Here is a 26,515-nt window from a genome sequence, read left to right on the forward strand (position 1 = left end):
CAGCATCATCATATTGGTTCTGGGAAATGACTGACCTTCTCTAATTTGAGCTATATCCCCACTGCAGGGCAGGGCTGCATGGAGCTCAATGACTAATTGAATAACCTGAAATTAACATACAACATATCCCCTGCTTTTTGAAAATTTGCTTTATGTCACTTTGTGACTTTTACAGAAGAGCTATACTGCTAATAACCACAAGAAGTTGGGAAAGGATTTTCACTTTTATGAGAAAAGCTGAAAAGCTGAAAGTCTCCAGCATTTGTTTTGTAGCAAGTTGAAGAGAAGTTGGTATTCTCATGAGCAGACAGAGTGGCACTGCTAAGATCCTTTCCTAGGAACTACACCAGGCATCTCAGCATCAGGCCACCATAGCTCTGAATTGTGTCTGTGAGCAGCTATGCTTTATTCCAACTTATTTTGTGCACCCATTAACAAGATGTGTCCTAGAGTAATGACTTCTTCACTTCATGACATTTTGGCTTAAGAAAAGTTTCACAGGAACGCTCTGTTTTCAGAAATCAAGGGAAATCTGTACCCTATACTTTTTATGAATACAGTTATATTCCCCCAAGAAAATAAAACTTTGGTAAAACTGATAATGTTTCTTTTTTGGGGGCAAATACCATTGATGCCTGGCTTAAATAATAGACAGGTTCTTTTATCTTTTACATTTAATCTGTCTTAATATGCTGTTTTGGTTGAAATATATGAAGAAAATACCTCCTCAACTAGTATACAGTTGGAAAAGTGGAGACCTCATAGATTTCATGGAAGGGTCTCAGGAAATCCCAGGAGTCACACAGCTGAGAATCACTGCTTTCCAAGTTATTCATCAAGTATTAAGTGTCTGATTTAAAGACAGTCTTCCAACTCCCCAAGAGTCAGACTTCATACTGTTCAGTGCAAAAAGCAGTAGCCCAAATAGCAAATTAAGCATACACACCTATGGTTACACAATCATATTACAGAATTCTCTCTCAAAGGAGAAGTAGACTGCAGGTGAAATGCTGATATGGCAGCCCTCAAGAAAACTCCATTATTTCTTAAATGTTTTACATTTCAATTCACAGCTGAGGAAGAATCAAATTTGCTGGGAAAGGGCTCTGGCTTCCAAAGTCCACTCCTTCAGTTACTTGTATGTGGGGTCCCATTTACCTAGTTACAAAACAGATCTGAAGCATTTCATCCCTTCAGTTACTAGCAGAGGCTAAGGAACATTTTCTCCCTTGACTAAGAAAGGGCAGAATTATCCAAAAGAAACAGCACTAAGACTAGAAATCTGAAAAACCTAATTCTGTCATTCTATTTTCAATTAAATTCTTATTACCTGCTCCCTCATATGTTAAAAAAAAAAAGTCTAGCTAATACTGTGTAGCTTATGATAGATAGACTTCTAGGTTTTTTCTAATATTGCCACAACAGTTTTCTATTATTGCTATCAAATCACGCTGAAATTTTTTCATTAAAAAGGGGATACTTTCCACCTCACAGATCTCACAGCTAAAAAACTAAGCTTCAGTTTCCTTATCTGAGAGAACAGCTGCTCTGCCAAATTAGAAATAATTACAAATAAATATGATTACAAATGAGAAAGCATTAACCTGCAAACACCAAAGCAAATGAACTACTAATGAAAAAAAAACAGATTAAAAATGCGAAATTATAAGATGCTTATTATCACCACTCCCTTTGAAAAGATGTTAAAATTTAGTTACTATATTTTAAGCACTATTCCCTTTCAAATCTATGTTCTCTTCTAAGCCAAACTGTCAGCTTTTTTTGAAGCAGTCTGGTATTGAAAAGCACTGAACTCCAAAAACCCAGAGGTTTTCAGATTTCTAGTGTTATCTTATTTTATTCATTTATTACATAATCCTGGGTTAGTATTTTATTTCTCTAGGCTTCCGCTTTCTCATTTTTAAAACAAAGGCACTGAACCATATAACCTGACCAAGCGGGTCATTTTTTAGGAATAAGATACAAAAGCTTTCACCATCATTGCACTCCCTCCCCTACTTTAACTGAATTTAAAATAATTCACTATGTAATCTGAAAAAAAAAAAAAAATTGAGGAAAAAACAAAAAAAAACCCAAAATGGTTCCTCTCGATCTTTTTCAAAAGCCACAGAACTCCCTCTTCTGAACACTGGTGAGCAAGGTTTGAGCCTTTGGGAAAGATAAAGAGTAACTAAATAGAAACATTTTACATATTTTCCCCCAATTCCCAGGAAACAAGATCTGTACATATTTCTATCACTGTTAAAATGTTACTATTGGTGTACTTGTCTGTTTCAGACTAGATAACAAAGTCTATCTTTTCCCTAGAACCAATCACACTGGTGAAGAAGTGTACTAATTATCACAATAAGTAACAGCATTCTTAATTAGGGGTATATCAACCAAAACACACACAAAACAATTTTCAGTTAAGATCAAACCCAATTATAGCAAATATAAAAGTGTGCCAACAAGTTCAGAGCTGTCACGGATCTCAAGAAAGGTCAATAAAAAAAAGTCCACGAGCATTTTGACAAGTCCTTCCTGGCTGCTTTTTCTTCCATACCCTGACTGCTGAGATGGCCCTCCTTGCATTCAGTACATATGTTCAAAGAATAGTACCTCTATCTTCCTACCTTCTGCCAAAGTCCAAATTTAGACATTTTACAACTCACTCTTAAAACTAGACTAGAAAACTATTTAGTCTTTCTTGTCTCCAAAATGTCACAACTTAATCAAACCTCTAAACATCATAGTTAAATTCTCAAAAGAAGATCTGACCAATTACTCCATTGCTTTAACCCTCCCAGTATCCTATAACCTAGTCCCCAAAATGTCCATACACTTTGGTATGGCATAATTCATCCCTCCTTAATTTGAAACCAACAAAGGCTAGCTGGAGTCAAAAACCTTTTCCTAAGCATAATGAAGAGTGATAATTCCCCATAGAACTCCTCTTCCAATTTGGGGCACTCAATGTCTTCATAAGTTTCAAAACTTTAACACAATCCAATTTGAGAAAAATGCTTGATATACTTCACAGACTGCTAAGTACAAATTTACAAAAGTCTTCAAAATGAGATCTATCTCTTTCACAATCTGTTATTATAAAAAACTTTTTTGAAAATGTAAAGTAAGTACCATGCTGCTGCTGCTAAGTCGCTTCAGTTGTGTCCGACTCTGTGCGACCCCAGAGACAGCAGCCCACCAGGCTCCCCTGTCCCTGGGATTCTCCAGGCAAGAACACCGGAGTGGGTTGCCATTTCCTTCTCCAATGCACGAAAGTGAAAAATGAAGTCGCTTAGTTGTGTCCGACTCTTCACGACCCCATGGACTGCAGCCTACCAGGCTCCTCCATCCATGGGATTTTCCAAGCAAGAGTACTGGAGTGGGTTGCAAGTACTATAGCCATCATCAAATAGTATAAAAATAACAAGGTTCACACTGACAGTTTCATTTATGTTTTTTATTTATAACTGAAGATTTTTATAAATGCTTTTCCATATCAATTTTTAAACTGCCAGTAAGCAACAGCAAATTGACGAGAATATAAGCAGAGCAGTTGTTTTCTTGCTCCTTCCCTTTTTTTTTTTTTTTTTGGAGGGTAACCAACCAATTCTCTGTGAAGACCTGGAATCCTAAAAGGAGTTTGCTCAGCCCTCCAATTCTTCTCCTAGACTTTGCTAGTTGAAAGCTGGGAGTGCCCTGGCAGATCTCTTCTAATTTTCCTTCCCTACTTCCACAACTACTCTTGTAGTTTTAGCTGCTAAGTGTTGAGTGTGTACACACTTCGCTGTTTTATAATACTATTGCCACGGTCCCTCATCAATGATGATAAGCAATTAGCCACTATTTGAGTCTTTATTTTCTCATATGTAAAGCATCTTTTTTCTTTGACTACTTTTAAAAGTCTTTATTTGATCAGCAGTGTGACCATGAAATGCTCACAGCTGTGTGTGCGTGTACATGCAGATGCACACACACACACATATTTTATCCTGCTTGATTTTGCCAATTTGGATTTTTGTTTTAATGTCTTTCACCCATTTTTAGAAAGTCCTTGGTTGTTATGTCTTCAAACATTTTTTCTGCTTCGTTTTTCTTCCCTTTTTCCAGGAATTCCAGTAATATATTTTAGGCTGCCTGATACTGTCTTACAGATCTCAGATAGATCTTTAAAATTACTTTTGTCCCTTTGATTTGGATATTTTCTATTTTCCCACATTCAAGTTCACTGCTGTTTTTTTTCTCTTATGGTGTCCAGTCTGCTAATTTCTGCTATACTTTTCATTTCTAGATTTCTCCATTAAATTCTTCTGAATAGCTTCTGTATATTAACTGAAGTTCCCCATATCTTTATGTTGTCCAAATGCTTAAATAAATTCTTCAGCATTTTTATCACAGTTAAAGTTTTTATTTAATAATTCTAATACTTGAGTCATCTCTCCATTGACTATTTCTTCTCAAGTGAATCTTACTTTCTTACTATTTTGCGTTCCTTGCTATTGCATTAAGTTGAAAATTTTGTGTAAAACAACACTGAGCTGAGACTGAAGTAAATAAGATTTATCTTCAGTAAAGGGTATGTTCTTTCTTTTGCTAGGACACTAGAGTGGAGTCAACTGTTCTGTAACTGATATGGCTTGGGCTTTGTAAGAAACTTAGTTTGATTCAGTTCACCACTGGCTTCTAATGTTTTTGAGGGCATGATCAGGATCATCTTTTTTTTTTAACTGTTACATTATGATTTAATCTAATTGCACAATATTTGAAATTACAACCCCTCTCGATTTCTAAGAGAAGGATTATGCATGCCTCTATATTCAATTTTGCACTGTTACATTTGAATCACATAGTGAATTTCACATCATGATGGATCAATTTAGAACTCCCATACAGCACCTCAAATTATATAAAATGGAAGCAGTTTTTAAAGGTTTGTGGCCATGATGTTCAGTGACCAACATTTTGAAGTACCTGATACATTATAGCCCAACATTGCTGGTTTAAAAAAAAAAGTTTCTATCACTAGCAGGATCTTGCCTTCTATAAGAACTGGAATCTCAGCATTAACAAGATTCTGGATACCTGCCTGTGCTTTACCTCCAGGCCCTAGTTTTTGAAACTACAAGAAAAATATAAAACCAAGGGCCTAAGCTTCCCTCGGAAGAAAGAAGGAAAAGCCAGCAAATTAAACTCTAAGTAGAAAAAGGAAATGATAAAAATATAATATCAAAATAGAAAGCAATCAAAGCTAATACTGTTCTTGGTAAAAGTTGACTAAAATTGATAAACTATTAGCAAAATTGGTCAAGAAAATAAAAAAGTAATATTACCAAAATCAGGTATAGTTTTTAAAAGAGGAGGGGAAGCATCAAATACATTCTATAGTCATTGTATGAATAATAAGGCAACAGTGCAAACAACTCTGTGTCAATAAATCTAGCAACTGAAGAGAAAAACCCTTGAAAAACATAAATTACCAAAAGTAACACAAGAAGAAACAGAATACCTAAATAGACCTTTACCTATTAAACAAACTGATTTTGTAATAAAAGATCCATTTCACAACAAAATTTTCATTCCCAGATGGCTTCATCAGTGAAATCTAACATTTTATAGAAAAAATAAAATACACACAGCCCTCATAAACAGAAGCAAAACTTAACAAAATATTAGCAAATCAATTCCAATAATATGCACAGAAAGGATAATTACATCATGACCAAAAGGGGTTTATCTCAGCAATGCAAGGTTGGCTTAACATTTGAAAACCAATCCAGGTAACGTACAATATCAACAGAAAAAGAGAGAAAAGCACGTGATCATTTCAATAAATGTAGACAAAGAATTTGACAATTCTTTACTTTTTCATGACAAATCACTCTGCAAATTAAGAATAGAAGAGAATTTCCTCAATCTGGTAAAAGGCAATTATTAAAAAAATCTAGCACTAACATCAGTTAATACTTAAACACTAGGTCTCTTTCCCCTAAGACTTGGACAAAACAAGGATGTCAACTCTTAGACCACTTCAATTGTTCCTAACCTAAATGTGAAAATTTTTTTAAAAACCAGAAAGTAAAACTGTCACAGATAACATGACTGATAAATTCCAAAGGATCTATAAAATAGCTACTGTAAATAAGGATTCTCAGTTGCAAAATACAAGGTCAATATGTAAATATAATCATATTTCTATAAATAACAATAAAATTTGAAAAATGATCCTCTTCTAAAATTGATCTCTACATTCAACTCAATCCCTATCAACAATCAACACAGGCCTTCTCATAGAAACTGAAACATTGACTCTCACCTTTATAGGGAAATGAATCCAGCATAACCCAGACAATTTTTCAAAAGGACAAACTAGGAGGATTTACATAACCTGATTTCAAAAATTATAAAGTTATTTAGACAGTGTGGTATAAGCATCAGAATAAATACATATCACTGGACCAAGATAGAGTCCAGAAATAGACTCATATACACAGTTAATTATCTACCAACATGCCAAATGTCAGTGGACCAAGACAGAGTTCAGAAACAGACTTATAAGTACAGTTAATTATCAAACGACAAGCCAAGTCATCCAATAGGAAAGTCTTTCTTTAGGGACCATTTATGGAAAAATTAACATTAAAAAAAAAAAAGATAAAAGAGCCACTGGCCCTACCTCATTCCATATGCATTTCTGGTTTTTCGTTTCTTGACTCCAAATAGCCTTGAGCCAGGGCAGCCAGGCCCTGTCAGGGAGAGTCCTCCTGAGTTCCCCAGAGCGACGTGAGCTCTGGCAGGTGCTGGGGACTCGGGGAAGAGGCTGCTCCTGGGCAGAGTCAATCTGCCACTGAAACAGACTACTGGGCTGGCTTGCCAAAATTGTTAATAAACACAAGTTTGTGTGCCTGATGGACACACAGGTAGGCCAAACAAGCCTAAATGTCAGAGTTTGGGGCAGAGAAACAATTATTACAGGGCCAAGTAAGAACAGGTGGCTTGTCTGAATGCCTCCATATGCATTTTTTTAAAAATTCATTTGAGATGAATGACCTAAACCTACCAAGAGGCAGAATATTTCTAGAACATATAATGTCTTTATGATCTTGGAGGAGATAAAGACTTGTTAGACATAACCATAAAACAAAAATAAACTGGACTTAATAAAAATAAAAATTTCTGCCCACAAAATGACATTATTATATAGTAGTCCCCCCTTATCCACAGGGCTTCCCAGGTGGCTCAGTAGTAAAGAATCCACCTGCACTGCAAGAGATATGGGTTCGATCCCTGGCTTGGGAAGACCCCGGAAGAAGGAAATGGCAACCCACTCCAGTATTCTTGCCTGGAAAATCCCATGGACAGAGGAGCCTGGGGGGCTACAGTCGACGAGGTCACAAGTCAGATGTGACTGAGCAACTGCACGCACACCTTATCCACGGTGGAAATACATTTCAAGACACCCAGTGGATGCTTGAAATCACAGATACACCCTACTATACACGAAGTTTTTTCCCATACAGGGATGTGTATGTGCTAAGTCACTTTAGTTGTGTACAACTCTGAGACCCTAGGAACTGAAGCCCTCCAGGCTCCTCTGTCCATGGGATTCTCCAGGCAAGAATACTGGAGTGGGTTGCCATGCCCTCCTCTAGAGCATCTTCCAGACCCAGGGATCAAACCTACATCTGTGTCCTGCATTGGCAGGTGGGTTCTTACCACTAGCACCACCTGGGAAACCCAAGAATACCAGACTGGTTGCCATTTCCTTTTCCAGGGGATCTTCCCCACCCAGGGATGGAACCCAGGTCTCCTGTGCGTCTCCTGAATTGCAGGCAGATTTTTTACCTGCCACTTATACACACATACCTATGACCAAATCAGGTAGATAAATTAGACACAGTAAGAGATTAACAACAATAATAGAATAATTATAACCATATACTGTAATAAAATTGATGTGAGTGTAGTGTCGCTTTCTCTCTTCTCCTTTCAAAATACATTATTATACAAATTGAAGGCCTTTTCCATCTTAGGTACTTACCACACAGCTGTCAAAACTTTTGCACTTTGAAGTGTGACAGCAAAACTAGAAAGAATTTTTCTCCTTTTTCACAATTTCCAGAGATAGAAGATTCATTCTTACTATAAATCTCAGCAACTTCAGTACTGAATTTTTCCTTTCCTTATTAAGTTGAGAATTTCCACCTTTTTGCTTAAAGGAAGCACTTTATGGCTTCTCTTTGATATATTCAAACTGCCTATACTAATCTTGAGTGCTACAGTCATAATTAAGCAAAGTAAGAGTTACTTGAACACAAGCACAGCAGTATAGTATCACGAGAGCAAAGCTGATAACCAGGACAGTTACTAAGTGACAAACGGTTGGGATATGCTGGACAAAGGAATGATTCACATCTTGGGCAGGACAATGAGAGATTTCATCATGTTACTCATAAAAGCATGCAATTTAAAACTTATAAATTGTTAATTTCTGAAATTTTCCATCTAATATTTTTAAACCATAGCTCATCATAGGTAACTGAAACCACAGAAAGCAAAACCACAGATAAGGAGGGACTACTGCACACAAGTCACAGAGTAGGGGAAAAACCTGTAGGACATGTATTCTACATGAATAAAGAGCTCCTAGAAACTGGCAATAAGATAGCCCAATTTTAAAAATAAATAAGACTTAGCCACAGGCTTCCCTTGTGGTTCAGCTAGTAAAGAATCCACCTGCAATGCAGGAGACCTGGGTTTGATCCCTGAGTTAGATCCCCTGGAGAAGGGAAAGGCTACCCACTCCAGTATTCTGGCCTGGAGAATTCCATGGACTATACCGTATACAGTCCCGGGATCGCAAAGAGTCGGACATGACTGAGACTTTCACTTCACTTCACTTCAGCCGCTTTACAAACGATGTGACAGTCAATAAACACATGAAAAGGTCCTCCATAGTATTACTCATCAGGAAAATGCAAATTAAATTCATTCATACAGAGAATGAATTAAACTGTCAGTCCAAAAAGGGTCAGATGTCATTTTATACTCACTATAAAGGTTTAAAAACAACAACAAAAAACTTAACAATACTAAATAATGCTGAGGATATGAAGCAACTGGAACTCTCACAAATCACAGATAGCAATGTGAAATAGTTCAACCACTTTAGAAACAATCTCTAAAGTTTCTTATAATAGAAAACATGCAGCTACCCTATGACCTAGCAAATACCCCTCTAGGTATTTACCCCTCCCCCAGAAGAAAATATTTCAACAACAGCTTAATTAAAAATATTCACAGCAGTCATATTCATAATGCCAACATAAGAGTGGATGTCTTGTTACAAAGAAAAACTCAGGAAGAGGCACAAGAGAATATCCCAGAGAAAGTTCTAGATCCTATTTTATATGGTGATTACATAGGTATATGTAACTGTCAAAACTTATGCAACTGATCTGTTTATGTTAATTACAAATTACCACATGATAAATACATACACTGTGGTTCTATCTGTTCAGCAAATCAATAAACGATGGTTAAATAAATTATGGTATAGCCATTACATTAAAATACTATGCAAATTGAAAAAGGGTGGGGGTGTCTCTTATGTATTATATTGAATGACCTCCAATTATAGAAAAAAGGAGAAAGAAAAATATATATAACATACTTGTACAAGTGACTGAACACACACACAGGCAAAATATGTCAGAAAGAACAAATGAGTAACATATCTCCAATTCCTACATCTTTTACACACACACAAAATACTAAATAGAACCTCAAGTTAAAAATAAACTTTTACCTATTTCAGAAATTACCACCTGTAAACTGAAAAAGACTTCCACAGAAACAAAGTAGTAGGAAGGTAGTGAGTAAGTCCAGCAGGAAGCATTTACCATCCACTCATTCCTGGGGAGTAAGGAAGCAGGAGGAAGAAAATTTCCTAAAAGCCTACACTTAGCTCAAGTTTTGGTCATTCTCAACACAAACATACCAAACACTGGAATATACTGTTTTCCATTTTGTTACTAATACTATCCCTATACCTGGATTTACATATAAAATAATTCATTTAAAAGCATTGTAAGCCAAAAAAAAAGGAACTGCTAAAACAGAAAATGCTAAATACATTTTAACTATTCATCACTCAGATGGAAAAGTCAACTAAGGTTGCAGCAGTAAAATGTGGTAAGAAAGTCATGAAAAATGTTTCAGCCAATAATTAATTACAGAAACTCTTTTACCAGCTATAAAATTCATCAGACTAGAATTACCATAATTTTTTGTGCAGCTCTATGGAGCTAAGCAATCTTGCATATAGCAGCATTCACACACTTTAATGAGTAAATGCTAATATTTCTCAGTGTCCTTTCCCTCTTAAAAAAAAAAAGAAAAATCACAGAGTCTTTAATTTGAAAGTGCTGTAAGGTAAAAATAAGTGAAACAGACCCAGAGATTACTAAATCTTCAAAGTGCTCATATATCTGCTTTTCCAAAACAGTTTTATACAAATGCCTCTTCTCTCTTAGATCATGGGTGCACAAAGTAGAAATTTCAACTAATGCATTTGAAACCCAGGTGTACAGCCCCCACGAGGCATTGTGCTGGGTGCTATACAAGAGAACACTTAACATTTTGAGTTTATTTTCAAGGACCTTAGACTCTAATAACAACAGTAAAACAAAAGAATTAACTACTGAACAAATCTGCAAATGATGAGTGTCAAAAAACCATGCAAACTGGCACTAGGAGAGGAGACTCATGGAAGAGTCACTGATTTCAACTGGACAGATAAATGGCTTTCTGGATGAACTGGAATTGCAATGGACCTTTGATTTCAACATATATAAAAGATACCAAGAAAGGCATTACATCACAATACACAGCAAAACTCTGGAATAGAAATGTCTTGTCATTAATCCTGTCTCTTATCATTTATTAGCTATGAATGAAGTATATTACTTAAACTTCCTGAGTCAATTTCTCCATCTTTAAAATTGGAATAACAGAACCCAGCTCACACACAATGAATGCACAAACATTAGCAAACAGTAAGCACCCAATGAATGTTACCTTCTACATAAAGTTGGGGCAGAAAGGGCAATATAAACTATGTGATAGAGAATCAGAATGTAAAGTTCAGCTTTTGTTGAAATTAAGACTTACGTAAAAAGTAGGAATATATAAACTGGAAAGATAATCTGAAACAGACATTAGAGTTCTGAAAGTCAAGTGAAGAAGTGCTGAAGATTTTGATCACACAATACAATAAACAAGCTGGGTATCCAGACCAGAAGAACTCCAAACGAGAAAAAGACTGGAGATAGGGAGGTTTGTTAGAAAACAAACTGCAGTGGATTAGATAAGGAGTGCAGGGTTCCCTACTGACCACTGTCATTAATAAGAATTATTAAGAGACAGAACCCAATGATTAACTGAATGGGGGGAAAGGAATGAAGGGAGGAGAAGCCAAAAAAATAAAAGTTCAAGCCCAAATAATTTGGAAAAATGAAACGGAAATAAGTGAATATTTTATTTTCAGAAACATACAGCAGTTTGAAGTTCAGGTGAAAAGGATCAGGCACAGAGCTAGCAGTTTTAAGCCTAGACATACCTATGAGAAAAATAAATGCTTACAGGTACTCTTGAAAAAGCTTTAAAATTCAAATGCAAATACATCTATGCAATATCCTGGGTAAGGGAGTCTTTAATCAAACTTTCAAAGCAACTACCACACACACACAGTTTTTAAAACCAATGGCACATATTACAATAGAAACCATCCATAGGAATGAATGTGAATAAAGTGTCAGGAGTGGTAATGATTAAGAAAAAAGAATCATGGGAACAGAACAAAGAAAATTACAATTCAAAGGCAGGAAAAACAGCTTAAGGAGATAGGACCAATTTGTGAAGAAAGAGAACCAAAATATTAGGGATCTAAGTCATGAGAAGTTTAAAGAAAAAAAAGGCAGCTATCAACACTGTCTAATGTCATACACAGAGGTCAAAGAACTAAAATTTCTATAAGTCTTTACATTTAATAAACAAATTCAATGGTAACACTGGGGTAGGCAATTTCGGTTGAACATGAGTATAAAGAAACTATCGTACGGTATTAAGAAGTAAATGGTTGGGGACAAATGAGTGAAAAATTAAAGGCTGACTACTAATTTCAAGATTTAACAGTGACAGGAAAAGAAAGCTGGCATGAAAAAGAAAGTATGATTTAATTCTTTGTTTTGTTTTTTTGCTGAGCTTAAGGAATGAGAGACTGACTATACCCAAAAGGGTCTGCAGAAAATGAAAGATCAAAGGAGGGGAAGAGTAAACAAAATTCAGAAATAAAAAGACCACCTTTCAGTTCTTCCTGTAAAACAAAAATAAATTTTAATGTGGTTAGAAAGGTATAGTAATAAGTGTGGGTAAAGGAGAAATGACTACAAAACTCTAGGTTTCTGTCTTATACTCTAAAGCATTCATAATCACAATGCCTAAGAACTTTCTTCCTTTACAAAGGAACAAAGCTTTTTTGTAGCTACTACTACAAAAATCTAATAGTAAAAAAAAAAAAGTACACATACACAGGCACACACATAGAGAAGTAGGAAAGGATACACTGCATTATGTTGTAGTAAATTAAGAACAAGGCTCCAGAGTCAAAAGCTTGAGTTTAAATCACTGTTCACGTAGGGATGTGTGACTCTGGGCAAGTATCTTAACTTCATGCTTCAGTACCTCAGGTGTCATCACTTGCAAAATGGAGCTAACAGTATTTACCTCATAGAACCTGAAAGTAATACAAAGGTTTAACAATGTATACAAATGTTAACAGTAGCAATAATAGCAATGTAACCTGTATTTAATCAAACTGGTATTTAAGATCAATACAATGTAATTGTACTTATATCTTCGTTATTACTGTACCATCTGTGAACCTTATCAAACGCATCTGACTTGTCACAGCTGTTGTAATCTCATCTGTTGTTTTCTATGTTGTCGGCAGTAGATAATATAGCTTTAAAATACCTTGGACTTGAGAGCAGATAACTTATTTAATATGTTTTCCCCTGGTAACTGTTGCTAAAGAGTTAGGCATTAAATACTGTATTTGTCTTTAAGTTAAAATTTTGGTTAGAGATAAAAGAGGAAGAAAAGGTCAAAGTGAGTGAAAGACACCTAAGCAAATTGAAATAACGCCTGCTGTGAGAGTGAGCTCCCCAGGCTGCACAGCAGGTACTCTTTGTATTTCAGAACATTCCCTTTGGGTAAATGCTTTTTTCACTGCATATATATATATATCTCTCCTGAGAGTGGGGGGGAAGAGACTGGGCTCTTAAAAATATGTCTCATTTAATTCTTTCACCTACAGAAACAGGTATAATTCTTCCTATCATACTAACAAGGAAAAGGGAGGTTCACTTGCCTGTTCACTTAGTAAGTGGCAGAGCTGAGAGATCTGAACACTGGTCTATGTGGACACAAAAATGTTTTCTTTCCACTACACAACGCTACCTCCACAGCACGACCTAGTAGCAGCACAAAATGAGGCATTCTGCTCTTCACTACTAAGCTCAACAAAACTTGGGCACGTCATTAAGTCTATCTCTCAATTTTATTTTCTGAAAAACTAAGGGGTTTGATTAGATCTTGAGGTTTCCCTTAAACTGAAAATAATCCACGATTTTATTAAATCACATTTGGTGATATGTAAACTCATAAAAAGTTTTAAAATACTGCAGAAAAACTTTTGTTTAAAAAATAAAAAAACATCAAAAGAGAGCTTAACGTTATGAAAAAGAAATCAATGATACAGGAAAGACCAACATCTATTTTATTTTATTATAAGTGTGTATGACTAAGCAAATGTTTTGGAAAACAAAAACATCAAGTTATTTCAAGATGATAATTTTATCACATATATTTTCAAAAAATTATGAAAAAGAAAACTTGGAATCCTGATATACCTATAGACCTTATAATCAAATAAAATACAGATTTACCAACTTTTATTTCATGCTGAAACTGCAACCAGGTTGACTCTCCACCCCACCCCCCCAAATGTCCATCTGAAAACTCTCCTCCCCCAAAACCCTTCACTGGCTTCCCACTACCCTTCAATGACATCCCAAATCCTTAACATGACTCAACAGTCTCATGCAATCTGGCTCCTGTCTCAGGAGCTATCTGCCGCTATGCTTCCCCTGGCTCTTTTTTTCACCTTTCCTTCCTTCTTTTTAGGGTCTCCATGCAATCTGCCCTCAAAAACCTTGCTGTTACAACTCTCCATTCCCATCCTTTTGCCCCAACAAACTACTCCTCATCCTTCCTAGTTGAGATGAAATACTGTCTTTCCAGACGTTCCAGACATATATTTTCATAGCATTCTGGATTCATCATGCTCACCAGTCTTATAGTTACTTGTTTAACATCTGTCTTCCCTGGTAAACGATATGAAGATGGTCATTTCATGTCATGTTTCCCACCATTTCACCAATATCTTAACACACTGCTTAGCACAGAGTAGATTAATATTTACTGAATTAAAACATTTAAACTACAAGGCAAGTTCAAAACCATGAGATACTTTACTAGCGCAAATAGGTAAAAAGTTCCATACAAATTTCAAGTTCTATCTTCGTAAGGTCCTGCCTCAAATAGGTGCTATTTGGCCAAAAAAAAAAAAGAAAGAAAAAGTCTCTTTAGATAACAAACACATCTTAAAGTTACACAAAACCAATGTTAGAAACCACAGGTCTTAAATAACTGGAATCAGCTTTAAAAGTCATCTAAAAGAATTCACTTGAAGTGCGGTTAAAGGGCCAGGAACTTGGATAAGTGTTCAATTTTACCACAGCAGTGTACATTACAAAAGGACCAATCCCAGCTCCTCCCACTGTCTAGGTTCTACAAGTAGTGCCTTATTCCAGCAGTGAAGACTGCAGGGCTACAGTCATCTGAGTATGCTATATGATACCTGAATATGCTTTATTAAAACGACAAAAAAAAATTACAAGCAAACACACTAATCAGCTATAAACTTCTCTTCAATAAGAAAAAACGGTAATAAAACTAAGTAATTTGAGAACTGAAGGCTTATACAAGGGAATGCTATTTTAACGCAAAACATTCTAAGTTTTCCGTTCACCTAACATTTACTGGCATCACAGACTCGATGGACGTGAGTCTGAGTGAACTCGGGGAGTTGGTGATGGACAGGGAGGCCAGGCGTGCTGAGATTCATGGGGCCGCAAAGAGTCGGACACGACTGAGCGACTTAACTGAACTGAACATTTACTGAGTGCTAATTACAAACCAGACAGTGTTCAAAGATTTTCTTAATACATATTCATTATTTTCCCCCTCTCAGACACAAGGAAGCGGAGGCAATGAGCTAAGTTACTTATCCAATATCACAGCAGGTAAGTGGCAGATGCAGAATTCAAAGGCAGCCATTCTGGCTCCACAGTTTCAACTATACTCTATTGCTGCCCACTCTCTCCAACCCACTGAATCGGGGCTTCTATCTGCACCATCCTACTCAGTGAAACTTTTCAACAAGTTCACCAATGACTTCTACTTTGCCAATGTAAGGTCCCCTCTGTCTCCATTTTATCCATTATGTAGTATCCCACCAAGCCAACAACCTTCCTCTTTTGTCATACATCTCTTTCATTAGTGACATATATCCCACTTTTCTTCCAACCTCAGACCTGGACTCTCTTCTTTTCCCTATTTACACGTTCTTCTGAAACTTCCCAGTCGCGTGACTTTAAATACTACCCGCATGACTGCAAGTATCTCCGCTCCTGGCCTGAGTTCTAGACGCATACCCAACTACCTATTTCACATCTCACTTAGATGTGTAACAAACAATTTCTACTTAATGGTTAAAATCAACCACCCTTCTCCCCTCAAACTGTTCTCTCCAAGCCTCCTCAACCAACACACATTCAGTTGCTTAGACTAACTTCTTAGTCATCAGTCACCCTTGATCTTCCTTTCCCTTCTCTCACATCCAATCCAGCAGCAAGTCCCACCAGATCTATTTATTAAACATATCTGTCTCCACTCTCACTCTAACGCAAACTATCTACAGCTTGGCCTACAACTTCCTTCAGCATGGTCCCCTTGTTTCTATTCTTGATCCCATAATCTCCACAAAGTAGGCGGAGTTTTAAAACAAAGTCAATCTCTGCCTGCTTTAAATCATCTAATGTCTTCCCATTAGATTTTAAGTAAAATCTGAGCTCTTGATTATAGCCTAGAAGATTCTACATGATTTGGCCCCTTCCTACTTCTCCAACTTCACAACTTTTCCTTTTGTTCCCCCTTCACAAGATTCGCTGCAGCCACAACAGCCTCTGTCTTCCCCATCGAACCATGATCATTTCCGCTACAGGGCCTTTGCACTTGTCTTTCCTTCTGGAAGGAACACTGTCTTTCCAGACTTTTGCACAGTTCTCCTCCCCAGGTGTTGCTCCACTGTCACCTCCTCTGAGAGGCCTTGTTGTCACTATTTTACATGATCCTCTAGTATTACTGTCACGACTCTTTACTACCTCAAGTTAGCTTATTTACTTTTCTATTATGCCTTGTGGATTTTGGAATTTAAAAATTCTAGCCCCAGTGCCTCCCACAGTACATAGAAGGCGTTTAATAAATCTATTAAATAAGTAGATATTCTGCATTGCACTTAAAATTGTTTATTGTAAATCAATCAATTTTGATCAAAACACTTGGCCCATGATATATTTTTTATGTATTAAAAGATAAATCCTTAAAACTCAATTTTTCCAATCTAAGACATTTCAGCACTTCGAACCACCCCCCCCCGCCCCGCCCAACACACACACACACACACACACACACACACCACCTATAGGATTCTACTTAAAACTGCCAAACAGTCCATATGGTTAGATTGCATTTTCTTCCTCCAAGCGAACAAACGTACAGAGATGAGAAAGGGAAATTTTACTGGGCACCTTAGCACCTGTTACATTTTCAATCAGTTAAGAGCCAGACAGCACATGGTAAACACGGCCTTTCTTTCAGAGACGGTATTTAGGTAAAACATGAGTGGGCAGGGCGAGAACTGTTCTAAATCCCTAAAAAGAGCTGTTCACTTCATTTAAAAAAAAAAAAAAGGCGAAGTAAAACAGTCTAGTGAACAGGAGATCATGCACGAGTTCGCCAAAAGAAACCGACCTGGGGGCCCTCGGCAAATAACGAGTTGTGTGTTTAGGCTGGGGTCGGTCTACAAATAACGGGAAAACAAGAGAAGAGCCATCGGTTTAAAAACCAACTCGGCGATGAGGTAAAGATCAGCTCAGGCTCTCAGGCGTATTCTGAACCTGGGAACGAAGGTGGCGGAGGAGGCGAAAACACAGAGCCCGGGACCTCAGTTCACCGCTTCGGCCTCCAAGGCAGGCACTTGAGGCAACTGGGAGTCCACCTATCTCCCCCTTCCATCCCTGCAAGTAAAACAGCTCCCGAATACTCACATGGGCTCGAGAGTCTTGCTGAGCCAGGACTTGAGTGCCTCGAAGTTTTCAATGATCATTTTAGAAACCATCCACAGCGGCCCCGAGGCCCGTCACACTCCTCCGCCCGCCCAGGTCGCGGCCGCTATAGCCGCCGCTGCCCCCGCCCCCTACTCCGCGCGCCGCCCGCGTGGGCCGCGGTGGGAGGCGCCGGTGGCAGGTTCCCGCGAGCCCGGATCGGCGAACAGCTCCGCGGGGACCGCCGTAGGCCGCGAGTCCACGGGGTGCCAAGAGCTCCCCCTCCCCGGACCCCGGCCCCGGCTGAGGCAGCAACGGTTTGCCCGGGCCCTCCCCCTTCCCTCCACCCCAGCGAATCTTCCTGGACCAGAGCGCGACACGCGCCTAAACACGGGCTTGCCCTCAGCCCTGAAACCAGGTGCTTGCTGGCAACGCAGAAGAGGGAAAAGTGAAGAAAGCGAAAACGAAGGACAGCTGAATGGGAACGATTCGGGGGGTCTTCCCGGCTCCCAGCACCCCCAAGAAGATGGCTGCCGATAAATCTCGCGAGAATTGGTGAAATCTCGCGGTGACTCCCGGAGCCTGCTGGGAAGAGACGTAAGTTGTGATGGGTTTTTTGTTTTTTTTTTTCCGGAGTGCACGTTGGGCAAGTGTGGCGAGTCTTGCTTATTTGCTTGGTTTGTGGGCCTTGTGCTTTTCCACGCTTTGGTCTTCCTAAGGAATAAAGACTTTATTTCTTTACTAGGAGGGAAAGGCCGTTGACTTCAGAATCAGCAGGAACTTCAGCAGCTCGAACTCTGTACCAGACGGCGTGGCCCATCGGCTGGAACGACACTGCTACTGCAGCGCTTTCTTGAGAGCATCCGCTCGGATGTGTCGGGACACAGGCGATCAGGGGGTTACAGGTGTGCTGCGCTGTGCTGCCTCCTCCGTTTTTTCCCAGGGTTCTGCAGTACTGTATTTTGGATATGCTGTGCTGTGGACGAGATTGGGAAGAACGGGATGGTCTCATCTAACGCACTGAGACCTCCGGAGGCTTTAGTTTTGTCCAAAATTACTCGATTTATGGCAGAACACTATTGATATACTGATGACCTAGGGATTCCTCCAGCCCTTAGTTCTCAAGTAGTTTGTTATTATCCAAAACTTTCAGACTTAACCTCTAGCTAGAAATAAGGGAAGTGTTTGTTGTGTTTTTAATTCTCTCCATTTAGAACTGATTCAACCAGTTCTGTCCATTTAGAACTGATTCAACCCCAGATAGGGAAATGACATAGTATCAAAAGAGAGAGCCTTTCTATCAGCATCCTAAATAAATTACCTTCATTTCTCCTGGGTGGTCAGATAAATTTGATTCCTGCCTCAATTGTTCTATTCGCTGTTACTTACTTCCATTAAGGTACTAGGTGGAACTTTACGAAACGTTTACTGCCTGTAAACTATAATGAATTAAAATAATTCACAATATAAAGACACTTAAAGTAGATCAGTAAAAAGCTTTTTATGGCAGACACAATGGTAGACTAAATTGTTAAGAACTCTGAGTTTGTAATTTTCTAAAGTGTTCCTTAAGCAATAAGTGGAAAAGATTTGATCAAGTAAGAAAATCAAGACATTTGTAAAATACAGCATGAAAAGTATTTTGCAAATTAGAAGCCAGCTTTTGATTAACCAGAGTGTTGATTAAAGTGATTTAGCCAGATGAAGCAAGCTGAATGCAAAGGGGCGACTATTGTGTGTTTCCACTTACATGAGGTACCTAGAGTAGCCAAACCCCTAGAGACAGAAAAATAGAATTAGTTGCCAGGAGCAAGAGGGACAGGGGAGAATGTGAAATTATTTTTTAATGAGTAAAGAATTTCAGTTTGGAATGGCAAAAAGATTCTAGAGATAGGTGATGTTGATGGTCACACAACAGTGTGAATTGTGAGTTTAGTTCCGTTATGTCGCTCAGTCGTGTCCAACTCTTTGGGACCCCATGGACTGCAGCATGCCAGGCTTCCCTGTCCATTACCAACTCCTGGAGCTTGTTCAAACTCATGTCCATCGAGTCAGTGATGCCATCCAACCATCTCATCCCCTTCTCCCACCTTCAAGCATCAGGGTCTTTTCAAATGAGTCAGTTCTTCACATCAGATGGCCAAAGTATTGAAGTTTCAGCTTCAGCATCAGTCCTTCCAATGAATATTCAGGACTAATTTCCTTTAAGAGTGAGTGGTTTGATATCCTTGCAGTCCAAGGGACTTTCAAGAGTCTTCCCCAACACCGCAATTAGAAAGCATCAAATTATTCAGTGCTGAGTATTCTTAACGGTCCAACTCTCACTCCATTCATGACTACTGGAAAAACCATAGCTTTAACTAGACGGACCTTTGCAGGCAAATGAATGTCTTTGCTTTTTAATATGCTGTCTAGATTGGTCATAGCATTTCTTCCAAGGAGCAAGCGTCTTTTAATTTCATGGCTACAATCACCATCTGCAGTGATTTTGGAGCCCAAGAAAATAAAGTCTGTCATTGTTTCCACTGTTTCCCCATCTATTTGCCATGGAGTGATAGGACCAGATGCCATGGTCTTCGTTTTTTGAATGTTGAGTTTTAAGCCAGCTTCTGCACTCTCCTCTTTCTCTTTTATCAAGAGGCTCTTTAGTTCCTCTTGAATTGTGAACTGTACACTTAAAAATGGTTAAAATGATAATTTTTAAATATTTGCCACATAAAAAAATGATTTATAAATTTAATATTGCTAGGGAAAATGTAAAATCCTAATTGTTTAGTCTGTTGTTTAGTAGCCTTGCCACAGGCTGACTCCACCAGTGTTTTCAACCTCATCACCAACTGTTGAGTCTTCTGTTAAATGCTATATACTCCTGGTAAACTGATTTGCTCACCCTTCCCTCCCCTAAACAGTTATTCACTGTTCAGGGAATGCTTCCACTTCAACTTCTTTCTCTGGCTACCCAAACCTTGCCCACCCTTCTCTTTCGATTATCACTGCTGCTATTATTTTTGAACCTTCTCTTATTTTTCCTAAACAGTAGTAACAGCCTTTTAGTTTCTCTGCCCTTAGCTGCCCTCATATCAGTTCATCTTCAATGCCTTCATCACCATTACTTTTAATAGAAATCTTTGTAAAATGTGGATTTAATCATGTCACTTTCCTGTTTAAAATCTGTCTCAACTTCCACATTGTCTTCAGGATAAAAATCTAAAATTCTTAAATATCTATAAAAGACCTCTTGTAGTCAAATCCTTCCTGTATGCCTTAGAAACTTCTTTCACTGCTTTTCAGTCTTTGCTCCAGCCATCCAACTATTTAATGTTCCTTGAAAACAGGTGTGTTCTCTCACTAAACTGATCACCTTTGCAAAATGTTTCCCTCCCTTGCACTTGAACCCTACTCATCCATCAAAATTCAGGGCATACAGCAAGCATCACCTTTAGAAAACCATCCTTGACCTCCCTGCTCTAAAGCAGGAGTCCCTTTTAGGCTTTATCACATCAGCCTGTACTTGTGTCTATTGTAACAGTCATTGCTTTATTTTTACAGTTATCTGATTATCTGCTCATTAGTAGACTAGGTTTTCAATATCCTATTCCATGCCCAGCCCTTATATACAGTCAGTTCTCAATTTGTTAAATTAATCAGTTACAGCCTTGCTACTTCCATGAAACCTTCCCTGAACAGTGTAGCTGATAGCAATCTCTTACTCCTCAAAATAGTTACAGTGCTGTTGCAATAACTTATAGTGCTTGTTACCACTCCACAAGTCATCAGTGCTTCCTAGCATGATTCTCTTAAACACTGTTCATCCCTCATCAGTTCAGTGCTTCATCTTTGGCTTTGGTAGCTAATTAGCTAATTCATAATTAGCTAATGTAATAATCAGTGCAACTGAGAAAAGACTAAAACAACCGCCATAGACTACTTTCTCTATTCAATAACAACATTTCCAGTATGAGGTTACCTTCTTAACATTTTCTAGCACACCGTGTTCCTTCAAAGCCCTGTGACTTTGTTAGTACTGTTCCTTTCGCTTGGAATGACTTTCCTCACTGCTGAAATACCAGATAGCTGAGGGAAATGTTGCCTCTTGGTTCTTACCTGTAGTGTGTGCGTGTGTGTGTGTGTGTGTGTGTGTGTGTGTGTGTGTGTGTGAGCGTGAGTCGCTCAGGTGTGTCCGACTCTTTGTGACCCCAAGGGCTATAGCCCACCAAGTTTCTCTGTCCATGTGATTCTCTGGGCAAAATTACTGGAGTGGATTGCCGTTCCCTTCTCCAGAGGATCTTCCTGACCCTGGTCTCCTGCATTGCAGGCACGTTCTTTACCATTTGAGCTACAGGGAAGTCCTGTAGAATAGGAGTTAAAACAGTTTAAAAAATAGACAGTTTTTCTTCTGTCTGCCTGATTAGAATATGAGTTCTTTTAAGAGAATTCATAGTCTAGGACTAGGACTCAAGTTTATTCCTCTGTTTTCTTTCTGCACTTAGCATAGTGTCTGGAACTCAAAACTGTTGAAGGATATAGGGAGGAAGTAGAGCAAGGGGAATATTTTTGATAGGTAGGTCATAATGATATATCTCCTGGTAGACCTGCATCTCCTTATAATTTACTTAATTGCCCTGATCCTGGGAATAGTCTCTGGAGTATACTTAACTCCTCCTTAGGTTCATCTAGTTCTCTCTCCTAGCTTATGGAGACAATCTTATTACCAGTGGTGCTTCAGAAGTTTTGCTTAAAACTTAGCCTGTGTTTCACCATCACAAAGATTTTCTGTATTTTTTTCTTCTATTTATTTTATATTCATTATTTTTTCCAGAGAATCACATTTAGGTGTTTATTCTGTCTGGAATACCTTCCTTTATTTGACATACTGTGGGGATCTAGCCTACTTTTTCTTCAAACAGCAAGGCAATTTTTGTCTATGATTCTACTCAACGGTCTCTTCCTTCCCCATCAATTTTTGATGCCACCTTTATCATATATATGTATTTCCGTTTATGTATGACTGGTTCTGACCTCTTCTTCAGTTGGTCTCTTTGTCCATGACTATGCCAGTTCCATGTTGTCTTTATAGACTTACCTTACTATGTAACAGGGAAAATCCTTCCCCTTTGCACTTCTCTTTCAAATTTGACTTAGCTAAACATGAACTTTTGGTCTTCCAAATACTTCTTAGAGCAAGATTATTGAGCTTAGCAAAAAAGAAAAAAATCCTTCCTTGAATTTATTGAGTAATATGGGTTGGCATTCTGTGTGAGGCAGTCACAGAGGTACGTTGCTCAGATCTGCCTTTGAGAAAGGACTCACTACCCAACTACGGGGCATGTAGTTAGCTGACATTCTTCTGTTAATTTCTTCTGGATTCACCTCAGCTTTCAAGCTGAAGTTACACTATTCTGAGGACTACCTCTCTCTCCCATGCCCATCCTCAGCTAAAGACAGTAAGGTATAGAATAAGGACATACTCAACATTAGGATGCCAGTGGCTTTATCAGTCCTGCATGGCAGTCTGATGACTGCCCTGCCCAATACAACTTCCTCCCTTTCTCTTTCACAAATACTATTCTCCAATAAACCTTTTGTACTTCTACCTCTGTCTCAGCATCTACTTTCCAGAGAACCTAACCTATGACACAAATCATCCAATTCATTCTACTTTTATAAATTTTACAAAAAATTGTAGTTAACAATAAAATCCAACCATCCCTTCTGGCCTAGTAACTTCTTTGAAACCATCCCTAGCCACCTTAATTTACTATGATCTCTCCCAGGACAAATCTTTTACATTCTAACAAACATTTTTCTTACCATGGTCATCATTGATTTAGCCCCTATCATTTTATTTTTTACTGCACACACACTTTAGCCTCTATGGCCTCTTAAGTACTCTGTTTCATCAGTTGCTTCCTTATCTCCCACTTCCACTCTTGTACTCTATTGAGTCTTTCCAATTCGTCACTCGACAAATGTTTACTGAAGGTCTGCTCAGTTTCAGATATACTACTAATCTTTACTGACAATACAGTGATGAACAAACAGGTATGGTATCTGCTCATGAAGCTTATAGCCAAACTTCAAAAGGGAAAGTCATATAGGAAAAAAATGTTAATGTTTATAATTAAATTTTAAACTTTAATACAAACTATTTAGATATTATAAAAGAAAACAAATATGAATCATTATAACAGTTTAGACTGGAAAGACCCAAGCATAGCTTCTCTTAGGATATAGTGTTTAAATGGTTAAGAAAGGGAATAATGAGTAGGAGCTAGCCATGTGAAACAAAATAGAGACAGGAACATTCAAGGCAGACATAATAGCTTGTGGGATGTTCCTGAAATAAGGATGAGCTGGATCTGAAAGGAAGACAGAGAAGTGGGAGGGTATCAAGTTAGGGGGAAACACATTGTGTAGGTCAAATTAGGTAAACAAGGGCCATGTTAAGATTTTTGAACTAGATTTTATTTAAAATCTGATGCACAGAAAAAATTGAAATTTTTTCCATATGACAGGATGAATTGAACACATGAACAAACACATGCATGCATACTTTTAAAAGAGAAAGCTTAATTAAATGTGGGACTTTTTCAGTAAAAGCAGAAGGGAGGCAAATCACTTTTAACATAATATTAGCAGGATTTTTATTTCCGTCTAAGTGATTACAAGCATGTTATTAAAGGGAATACAGTTTTCTCATCTTGAGATTAGACACTAATAACTTGGAAAGAAAAATAATGCTTTCTGTGGTGAGGTATATCCTTAGGTAATTTAAGAGAAAATGCTTCAGCAATTGCTAACAGTGTGAACTGGGATTAGAGGACATTCTAGTTCAGAGCACTTCTTGTAAAACAGTTTGTGAGACAATCTCCAATTCTTCAATGGACTCCATTTATACCTATAATTGCTTATAATGACTGCATAGAGCAGTACATTTGTGAAAGGGACCCAAAACAGTACAGAATAAGAGAACCAGGAGTCGTGCTATGAATGCACTGAAATTTTTTATTTCATTCCGTGTAAGGAGAGAAAAGGGGGTTCCCTGGTAGCTTAGCTGGCAAAGAATCCACCAATGATACAGGAGACCCTGGTTTGATTCTTGGGTTGGAAAGATCCCCTGGGGAAGGGATAGGTTACCCCTCCAGTATTCTTGGGCTTCCCTGGTGGTGCAGATGGTAAAGAATCTATGTGCAATATGGGAGACCCAGGTTTGATCCCTGAGTTGGGAAGATCCCCTGGAGGAGGGCATGGCCACCCACTCCAGTATTCTTGCCTGGAGAATCCCAGCAGATAGAGGAACCTGATGGGCTACAGTCCATGGGGTCAAAAAGAGTCAGACACAACTGATCGGCTAAGCACAGCATAGCAGCACAAGGAGAAACAAAATCCTTAGGCTGAAAAAAAAAAAAAAAACAACATACTGTCCAATAAAAATATGCGAGCCACGTACATAATTTTGTAGTGGCCTAATTTTCAAAAGTTAAAGAAAAGTGAAATTAATTCTAATAATATATTTTGTCAGCATATCCATAGTATTATCATTTCATTGTACAATTAATATAAAAATGGTTGAGAGATTTTACTTTGTTGTTGTTACTAAGTCTTTGAAATTCAATGTATATTTTTACACCTACATCACCTCTCAGTTTAGACAAGCTGCATCACGCATGGTCAATAGCCACACATCACTAGTAACTTTGGTACTGGACAGGGCAGCTTTCAAACTTTGGAGGGTGCCTCTTGTGGGCATTTAATTGTACCGAGGGCTGTTGTTTCAGTGTTACTAGTCGTTTCCCTCTACTCAGATTCCGGCCCCCGGTGAGAGTGGGCTTGAATTTCAAAAGCCCTAAATAAAGTTCTGCATGGTTACTTTTGTAATAGACAGTTTTGTCCTAAGACTTCTAAGGAAATGAGAACAAAATGTAGAGGCAAACCTTCTTCAAAAGACTATTCCTCCCCTCTCTTCTATTAGCCATAGTATAAGAGAGATAAGGGGAAGACAGGGTACATAGAGTTTTCTTCTGATTCTTAGCTTGAAGGACAAAGATATCTCCACAATGAATGTTGGTTTTTTGTGTTGTTTTTTTTTTTTAAAAAACACAATGGAATAAAATGATATGACAGAGTCCTGCAGAAGATTTCTAAGCACCATAAGGATATAAGCATGTAAATACCTACTTCTCACAGAACACCAAAGTGAAGTTTGTGAATCTGCTTTGCTTTCTCTTGGGGTGGTTTTCTTGAGGTCTTTTTCCTTACAATAGCTAATGGGATATCCTACGTAGCACAAAACATGAAAGGAACCCCAGGGATCTTGGCTGTCAGTGTAAGCTGTCAGACTCACTCAAACTATGGTTTTTGTTTGCTGGTGTTCATTTCTTCAGTGAATGCATACTGAGAGCCTACTATGTGACTATGAATTGCCCTAGGCCCTGGAGATAGATGTAACTAAGACAAGCAAGGTCTCTGCCTTCATGGTACATGTATTCTAGCCAGTCTACTAGGCCTCCAGGGATCTTTTTGCCTGCCTTAATGTATTTTTTAATGTTTTTTGTTATGGAAAATTTTTGATGTGTACAAAAGCAGTAAAATGTATAATCTTTCCCATCATCAGTTTCAGTGATAATCAACTCCTGGTCAGTCATTTCACTGATACTCCATCCTTTCTCCTTACCCCATTTAAGTTATTTTGACAGACTGACATCACATCAACTCACTGACAGATGATTTTAGTAAGTGTTACATATTTTGTTCAGCTGGAAACAGATTTTCTACACTTACCATCTGTGGCAGTTTGTGTAGGAGACATTGTGTGTGTTTATGAATACGTAATATATATATGCAACATATAGCATATATATCATCAACCTTCATGCAATCAGTAATATATACTGAATCTTCCTCTTAAGAATACTTAGAATCTACTCACTGTCATGAAACCTAGACTATACTCTGCAGCCAAAGAAATCCATGAAAGCCCATTCTAATCATATCAGTACCTC

General features: G+C 38.1%; 1 protein-coding gene and 1 long non-coding RNA gene across 51 annotated transcripts in view; one reads left to right on the top strand and one right to left on the bottom strand.

The window, feature by feature from the left end:
- The window catches only part of RBM26 (RNA binding motif protein 26), an 84,974-nt gene extending 66,916 nt beyond the window's left edge, over positions 1-18,058 (bottom strand). For all 50 annotated transcript variants that reach the window (XR_009595145.1, XR_009595144.1, XM_060394197.1 and 47 more), the window contains exon 1: positions 17,517-18,058. Coding sequence is in view for 48 of the 50 variants with exons in the window: in XM_060394197.1 (XP_060250180.1) it covers positions 17,517-17,587 (71 nt within the window). In the remaining 2 variants the exon portion in view is untranslated. The remainder of the gene's footprint in view (positions 1-17,516) is intronic.
- LOC105607736 (uncharacterized) lies at positions 17,714-25,095 on the top strand. Its single transcript, XR_001043144.4, has 2 exons — positions 17,714-18,110; positions 18,259-25,095. It is a non-coding gene; the product is annotated as an uncharacterized LOC105607736 (long non-coding RNA).
- Positions 25,096-26,515: the final 1,420 nt, after the last annotated feature.

The sequence above is a fragment of the Ovis aries genome, chromosome 10 (assembly GCF_016772045.2).
Source record: "Ovis aries strain OAR_USU_Benz2616 breed Rambouillet chromosome 10, ARS-UI_Ramb_v3.0, whole genome shotgun sequence".
Lineage (NCBI taxonomy): Eukaryota > Metazoa > Chordata > Mammalia > Artiodactyla > Bovidae > Ovis > Ovis aries.